Here is an 8,621-nt window from a genome sequence, read left to right on the forward strand (position 1 = left end):
GTTCACCGTTACACTTGATGTTATGTGCTCGAATCTCCCTTCTCACGACAACAAGGATGTTCGTGACTTGGCACATTAAATTCCAAAGGTGGTCCATAAGGTAAGCCAAGACAAATTAAGTATTTTGGGTGGCACTGATTATTTTGTCACATGATTGTGCCTGCTTATGGGGAAACAATGACATTGAATGAAACTACCAGATTGGGGAAATCAGAGAATTTGTTAGTGAACAAGAAAGCAGTCACGGCACTTCGTCTACCCTCAACTTTCTGCTCTTCTTCTCATCTTCTACTTTGTTCTTCCACAGCTTTCTGTAAATTGGGAAAATGGAACAGATAATTGTGCACACCAATGGCCCGACGTTACAAAACATAAGGTGCTTTATCATTTTTTTTTCCTCAACAGGATGAATGATTCGAATTTAAGATATCTTTTAATATCGATTTTTTTTTTTTTGCATGTTTGAACATATCCATGGATATAAAATTTGTTAATCTGCATGATGAAAGCTAGAAAATTACTGTAGAGTAGAAACCACACGAAAGAAACTAGCAAGGGGTTTTCTTTTAGGTACTTTCATGCAACAGAAGTGCCACTGTTTGAAAATTATAATGCATGACAGAGCGTGATTGACCTGAGATGCTGTCACGATACCATTTTGCGTGGATTTTTAAGCTTAATACCTACGTATTATCTAATTTGTATAGACCAATAAATGGAAAGAATTATACACGTACATGCAAAGGAACATAAAATACCACCGAGTAGCACAATCAGTACATTGATATACATGATACATCATTCGGCAATTACTTAGTCCTAGCCTTCTAGGGCAACTTTGAAATTCAAGGAAGTTGCATTCGGATCTATGTGCAGGACCATCATAGATTGTGAATCCAACAACATAAGTTGTACAGGGATCCATAGAAGTTGGAGTTCTTAAAATAGCAAGCTGCCCCAAGCAGCGATGAAAGCAAAGCCACCGAAAGGAGCCAACGTAGAGTACTTTCTATCCTCGAGTAATGCCACAGTATAACACCTGCAAAAATCACATTATTTCAATCAGCATTAACCTCTAAGAATGTGAATACAGTGTAAGAACTTCCATGAATATTGTTTCCTCAGAGAAAACAGCCGGAAAATGTCCCCCAGAATGATGCATAGACTCCGTACTCAAGGCAATAGCCTCAATGTGCAGTTTTCCAAATGCAAAGCCTTGAGAACCTAGCAAACAAGGATTTGTGGAGTCCAGAAGCGAGATATCGACACCCTACAGATTGTTAGAATTGCAATATGCATGTACTGTAAGTGTGCCAATTAACAGTTTAATACATTTATCCGTCTAGAACCCCTGTAACTCTAGGGTATAGGATTATGCCATACCGACAAACTAAAATGATTCGAACTCTTGCATAAATCATACAAAAAGGGCAACTTCATTGGAAGTGATATTAAGTTCTGTGATCTCAATTGCATCCTAACAAATAACAATGTAAGTGCTCTTACTAAAAAATTCAGATTCAACTAGCTTCATTTTGCAAAGAAACTCAAATCGTGAATGGATCTTTTAACACGAAAACAAATTAAACCAGGTAATTGATTAAAAAAAAAAAAAAAAGGTGCAGAAGAATGACACTTACGTCCCGGAGAATGCGAGTATTCCAGCAGTCAAAAGGCCTCCAAACTGCAAAAAAAGATGAAATTAGCATATGTACTCACATACGAATTTGCGGACGAGTAACTGATTAACAAACATCACATAACACGAAGTTGAGCAAGCATCACACATGCTCAAATGCCACGATTCAGACCTTCAGATCACGGTTTGAATTCAACTCAAAGTAAATTCATAAAGGTCTAAACATTTTAACTCACAATGGTGGGGTTCTTGGTGATAGGGGCAGCAAGAAGAGCTGCTGTGTGAACCAAATGGTAGAGAGAAGCTGTGTGCCAAACCTACCCATAATTTGCAACATAATTAAATCCCAGAAAACTTAAAACTTTCAGATAAAACATGAAAAACATGAGATAAAATCAAATGGGCAAAGATTAAAAATTAAAACAGATGATGAACCTCTTTGTAAGTTGGGTTTTTGGGTTTGAAACCATGGGCGCCATATGTACCCAACCCAAGAGCTGCCATTCCTGTTTTCAATCAAATTCACGAATTGGGTTTTATCAGGTTTGAATAATTTGATAAAAGGAGATTGATCTGATACAAATTTATACATACATATATACATGCAGTTACATACGTGATTTCACAGTGACCGTAATTCCAGAAAAAAAATTTAAGGGTAGATACCAGAGAGGGCGGCTACTTTGTGCCACAGTTGTGGATCCATTGTTGGGTTCGATTCTTCTTCTGTTGCTGGCTTCTCTTTCAGTGCCTCTCACTCACTTTCAGGCGGTGGTTGTGGAAAGAGGCGGACTTGTTAGTCTAAAGGAATGGAATAGAATACGGAAGTTCCCGACCCGAACCGAAAATATCCTGAAGCCGAACCAAAAATGACCCGAACCATTCGATGCCTGATTTCAAAAGGTTCGGTACAGGATTTGGGATACCATATCCTTTTGTTTGGTAATCCCGAACCGAACTGATAAATATTTTAATATGATTTTATATATAGCTGAATTAACAATAGCTATTAGACTAGGTTGAGATTGAATCTCAACGTTCGTGATCACAACAAGTGGCCTAGTAGTAAAGGAACAGATTGCGACTCTCCAATAAATAAAAAAATGCGGGAGGTCTCAAGTTCGATGCTTCGAGTTGGTGAGTCTACTTGATTGTGGCCACAGGTAGGATGAAATTCCATATAGCATCTTTGTACTTTGAAAGGGTGGATAATCGTGGCTTGCCACTAATTGTCCCTTTTTTTCAATTAAAAAAAAATCTCAATCGTTCGTACCTCACTTCCTCACAGACCCCCTCATACTCTCAGCTCTCTCTCAACCTTTGAAGACAAGTCCAACAATCTCTACTCCCTCCAAAACCCCCAAAACCCTAAACCCCCAACCCTCCTCGTCTCCTTCTAGTGCCCAATTGTCGTCGAGAGATGTTGCGCTGTGGCCAAGTTGCTTACTTCTCACCAAATCGTCCCTTGGAGGTTCCTGATTCTAGATTCGGTTCAGACCCTAAACTTCCGCAACAAGCTCTTGAGGGACAAGGATGGGTTGGGTGTCGCGCGGTTGGCGGCGTGCAAAATCAAGAACATCAGGGTAGCGCTTTGCGCGATATGACGCAATTTGAAGCTTCGGTGTTGTCCCTCATCAAGTCCCACATCTTCCTTGCCATTGATTTTGAATTGAGCATTGATTCTAGTGGTGAGGATGATTGGTTTGGGTTTCGGTTCAGGATCCTAACCCGAACCAACCCTAGAATCTATGTCCCAAAACATAGTTGTTTTCAAATTTTTTTTTTCTCTTTTCTTTTTTCTTTTGATAGTTGTGAAATTGGGATCAAGATCTTGTCCAAATTCTCTTCATGCAGACCATTTAGATCAAATAATCTCAGTCGTTCACGTAAAATAAATGCGGCTAAGATCACTGTTCCTCTTGTCCCTCCTTCATTACATATGCATCTCTACCAGTTTTAGCTTTTTGGCTATGGCGTCTAAGTCTGAGACCGACTGACAATGCTTATAACCCAAATCTTATGGGGTTACAATGCTTATAACCCAGATCGAGTTCATGGCGGAGATGAAGTGTTACGGCCTTGGTAAACAATTTGGTAAGTTTGTTTTCTATTTGCTAACGAATAAAACAATCATAATCCTTCCACGTTCCCAGATCAGATCTCACATTCTCTATCCACTCCACCCCCACTTAATGATTCCTAACCATTGAATCACCACTACAAATTTTGCAAACCACCGACTCATCCCATGGCGATCCTACAAAAATTCAAGCTACCTTATTTTCACCTGCATGGATCGTCGTCGTTTATCTCGCTAGACCAATTTCTCATAATCTCCCCCATCGACGACGACAATCGTGGCTGTGAAAATGGTGGAGTAGGGTGGACTGTGAGAAAATGGTGGAGATGAAGACGTGAAAATGAGAGATAAGATGAAGACGTGAAAATGAGAGATAAGAAGAAGAGTGATATCAGCCGCATGATTCTATGTGAACGATTGAGATTATTTGGTCTTGGGCATCTAACCACTGAATCATCCACCGTTCGGCGGGTGAGGGGGTCTTGCGGCGGAGGAGGTGAATGACTAGGCTGGCCGACGGGCTCTGTGTAGGGATTCTGCGATAGAGCATTGAGTTGCAAGAGCTTGAATTTTTGCAGGATTGCCATGGGAAGCGGAGTCGGTGGTGTGCAAAATTCGTGGTGGATGATTCAGTGGTTATAAATAAATCATTATGTGATGGTGAAATAGAGAAAGAAGGTGAGATCTCATCTGGGGAGGGTGTGGGAGGGTTAGGATTGCTTTATTCACTGTTTGGAGTGAGCAAATGGAAAGCAAACTTACCTAATTGATCACCAAAACCTTAGTGCGTCTCTGCCATGAACTCGATGTGGGTTGTAAGCATTGGAACTCCAGAAGAAGCAGAGCCAACTTGAACTTGTATATAATTCACTCAAACTTAAGAGTCCAAGGCTAAAAAGCTGAAAATGGTGGAGATGCAAATATAATGAAGGCGAGAGAAGAGGAAGAGGTGATCTCAGTTAGCAAGAATTCAGATTAAAAGTAAAAATTGCCCAATTAAATAACTGTTGATTTCCCAATCTGTCCTGAATAAGGTGTTACAACTCTCCTGGACAAGTCACAGGACAACTATGAGCGTAATCATGTAAAACAAATCAGTCATTAGACTCTGAAACTGTTGTCACAAGTTTTTACCGGGTAAACATAGCACCCCCTAAAATCATTTGAGGTTTATGTTGCTCTGGCCACTTGCCAAAGGGTGACATATTTGTACAGTTAAAACCTACATTTTGTCTGAAGAATGCTACAACGAACAACTCCCGAGTAACTCTTGCTTTCCTGGTTTTAGCATGTTTTGCTTAAGCTTCAGTTTCCACCGCGGCGTGAAGAAGCTCGTCGGGAGTTGCAGCTGGATCAAGATCCCAGCACTTACCGGGCAGGTTACTCTCTTCTCCCTTGAGTAACCACGATGGCACCTGGTGCGAGAAGCGTAGCATCTCTCTTTTTGGAATCCATTGGATGGCCGCTTTGTCCGTATTGCTTTGGTATACTGTCTTGAATCCAGCCAGTTTCACAAGGGGGGATACGCAGACACCAAGATCTTCGGAGTAATCATCAAGAACTTCCACCATTATGTACTGGTGCCTCACTTCAGCTGGAGTCGATCTGTCCCAATTTTTTGACCAGTTTCGATACATAGCCCAAATGTCCCCGCTTCTGGGGTATATCCTAACACAGCCTCCTCTGCCTGCTTTCTCCCGGCTCAAAGCATGAGAGAAAATGTTAACATGCTCAATGACATCAAGATTCCGTGCCCTAAAATTTCCACAGGATTTGGTAAACCCACAATCTAGCCAGTTCACGGACCCGAATTCACTATCAGTTTTAGAGCCCAAGTAAGTGATGACTAACTTGAATGGTTTTAGCGAAACCACTTCACGAATCAGACAGTACAGGCGAGGCATACCATCTTCTTCATCATACAAAGCCCAAATTTGCTTTGGCTTGAAAGATTCCTCTGACCTATCCTTATCAAAATCATGGAAGTCGGGGTCAGGGACAGTTATGCAGAGGGGCTCAGTATTCTTTATCTCTAATTTCTGTGCTTGTGCAACTTCTGGTTGACGCACTTCAGCCTCTCTTTCTGTGTTCTTTACAGCAGCTGCTGCTTCTGATGCCAACTTAAACTCAGCCAATTTCTTCAAAATTTCAGTTCTTGCCTTTTCAAGCAACAACTTCTTCGTATCAAAAGCCGGTGCCATGGAGCAACGTCTAGTTGGAAGTTCCCTTGAACTAAGAATTTTCTGATCACTTCCAATACTCCCATTTCCATTGGCTAGTTTTGCTTCTAAAGCAGATTTTGATACTTTTTCATCAAGCCCATTTCTAAAACTCGCTCCCACAGTAAGTTTCCTTCTCTTATCCCGTCCATTGCTCTTAGATTCAGGTGGCTGATTACAGCTAGCAGGCACGGTCAGATCCACTTTAGCCACAACATTTGTAACAGAACGTTTTCCATTCACTCTTGATTTCACCTTCTCTCTAGCTTTCTTAACATTTCCATTTGACTGATAAACAGCATCAGGGGATATAGCCGATGACCCATGAAGAGCTGCAACACCAGCTGAGGTTCCAGAATATGAGTTCCACTGAAACGACATATTTGAAGTATATTCATACCCATGTCCAGAATGAAAACCTGAGATCCCATTTCCTGGGAAAAAGGTACCGTTGCTTGGAACATATGTAACCCCATCAAATCCATGATTCCCATACCCATTACTAGGCACATACGGCCAAGGACAAGGAGTATAAGGAAAAGAACCATTTGCTGGGGCTGCCCCAGATTCCACAGCAATGAAAATGCCTCGGCAGTTTTTACATGAAAGTCTTTTGTTCACATACTTGCGGAGATACTCATACTGAACCTTGCAAGAAGTGCAAACGGTCCAGAAAGTGTCAAGTCTACCATGAGATACTGATGAACTGGAACAATTGTTGAAACCTTGAACCCCACCAGCGTGAACTGAAGACATATTGGGCTGATTACCTGTAGCTGCTAATTGTTTGTTTCTCTGAAGATCATACAACCTTCTCTTGGCAGTGTCGGACAACACAGTAACTGCTTCAGAAACAAGTTTGAAAGCCCCATCAGCTCCCACGCATTTGTTCTTATCAGGGTGGAGCAACACAGCCATCTTTTTGTACTGCTTCTTCACTGCATCTTTACTTGCAGAATGCTTCAGTCCAAGAATTTTATAATGATCCATTTCACCATAATATTTTGCCTCAGAAGCAACATAAACGTCAAATGTGGCTAGCATATGAGATATGCCCTCAAGTTCAGGGTACAGTGACTTAGCTTTTACTGCATAAGTGAGAGCACCTGTAAAATCTTTCTCAAAAAATCGCTTCTCAGCGGTCTCTTTCGCTTTAAGAGCCTCCTCTATGTTAACTTCCATGGAGGAATAGAGATCACTTAAAAACCAAAAATCTCGAAACAGAATCTACGACCAACACAATATGCTTAACTGTAGAAATAGCTGAATTCTCATATGTAACCACATTTTCATTCCTGCAAAGATAAAGTAAGAATGTTTATGAGTATCAAACGTCAATATTTTTTCTATCAGCACTGTGACTGGCTAAGCCATTCAAATTTCTCTAATTAAGACTTATTAATAACCATAAATGCAGAATCATTTAGGAAAAAATAAATGCAGAAATCATTTACCAAACTAAAACAAAATTCAAGTTCAAATCTCAACCAAAATAAAGCTACTGTTTTGGTCTCAAATATAAAATATCAACCAAGAAGCAATGCCAATCAATTCAATACTAACCCAATTACCAAAACGGCTTATAATTGTCAAGATTTGACCTTTTTTCACAAACAAAAAAATGACGATCCATGTAACATAAATGCAATAAAATCAAGATTAAATTTTCCTTCATTTGCCTCAGTTTTTTCTCGGAAGCCAAACACCCTTAAACCAGGTACCAAAACAGAAGAATCTAGCACTTCAAACCCACTAACAAGCATGCACATAAGCTCAATTTTCCAAATCCAGCCCCAAATTCCACAAATTCCATAAATTACACAGCTTTTCAAACATGCACAGCTATCGAAATCCAAAATCCAGCACAATATCAAAGTAAACGGTAAAAAAAATTTGACTCACTGAAATTTGAGCTGAATGAAGGTGAAGAAAACCCAGATCGCCACGTGTACTTGGGAGCTCGAGCAAAATCAAGAAAGCTGAGCTAATTGCAAATCTCACCGTATCGAAAGCACAAATCACTAGAGAAACTCATTTTTAATAACCCCAAAGTGCAAAGAAAGTTTACCAAACAGTAAAGTTTCTATTTTTTAGGGTTTGTGATGCGAAATCGGGTGTTTGGGTCGGCGGATTTGGGGCTGGGATGGCCGAATGCGGCGATCGACGGCGGGGGATTGGCGATTCCGTCGATATAGGTGTCGGAGATTTGGACAGGATTTATTTTTGGTAATAAAATGGTTTGAATTTTTTTTATTTCGAGTGAGAATAAACAGTGTGTTAATAGTATTTAATGGTGGGGTTTGCTATTTTCCGCTGCCGTGCGTTATGGGCGTTACTTTTTTCCGTTTGGATTTGAGGAGTGTTTGGTAGTGGGCAGAAGAAGTGGACTTTGGATTAAGCTAATTGTTTAATCAACTTATTTGGCTGAGATTTGGTAATGGCTTCATTTGATTAAAATCCCTGATAAATGATTTTGCATGACAAGAATAATTTTTCCACACACGCAATTTTATTTTCCGCAAACCCATCTCAATTTTCGGTCGTTGGATTATGATTGAAGAAAGTCAACGGTTAAAAATTAATAAGGATGTGCAGGAAGTAAAAATAAATGTGTAAATAACATTATTCCTATGAAAATTGTGTAAAGTTGTTGATATTCGTCATTGTATGCGTAGTACTAAAT

The 8,621-nt window shown here is 40.1% G+C and overlaps 2 protein-coding genes across 2 annotated transcripts; both read right to left on the reverse strand.

Annotated features, from left to right (window-relative positions):
• Positions 1 to 734: 734 nt before the first annotated feature.
• LOC126609611 (uncharacterized) lies at positions 735 to 2,584 on the reverse strand. The gene is made up of 5 exons (XM_050277464.1): positions 2,306 to 2,584; positions 2,075 to 2,145; positions 1,876 to 1,956; positions 1,641 to 1,684; positions 735 to 1,039 (listed from the first exon to the last, which is right to left on the reverse strand). Exons 1-5 carry the CDS (start codon positions 2,343 to 2,345, stop codon positions 940 to 942), a joined length of 336 nt encoding a protein of 111 aa, XP_050133421.1. The 5' UTR covers positions 2,346 to 2,584; the 3' UTR covers positions 735 to 939.
• Positions 2,585 to 4,694: 2,110 nt separating this feature from the next.
• On the reverse strand, positions 4,695 to 8,294 carry LOC126612085 (uncharacterized). The gene is made up of 2 exons (XM_050280388.1): positions 7,841 to 8,294; positions 4,695 to 7,233 (listed from the first exon to the last, which is right to left on the reverse strand). Exon 2 carries the CDS (start codon positions 7,118 to 7,120, stop codon positions 5,018 to 5,020), a length of 2,103 nt encoding a protein of 700 aa, XP_050136345.1. The 5' UTR covers positions 7,121 to 7,233; positions 7,841 to 8,294; the 3' UTR covers positions 4,695 to 5,017.
• Between the last annotated feature and the right edge of the window lie 327 nt (positions 8,295 to 8,621).

Source organism: Malus sylvestris, chromosome 17 (genome assembly GCF_916048215.2).
Source record: "Malus sylvestris chromosome 17, drMalSylv7.2, whole genome shotgun sequence".
Taxonomy (NCBI): Eukaryota; Viridiplantae; Streptophyta; class Magnoliopsida; order Rosales; family Rosaceae; genus Malus; species Malus sylvestris.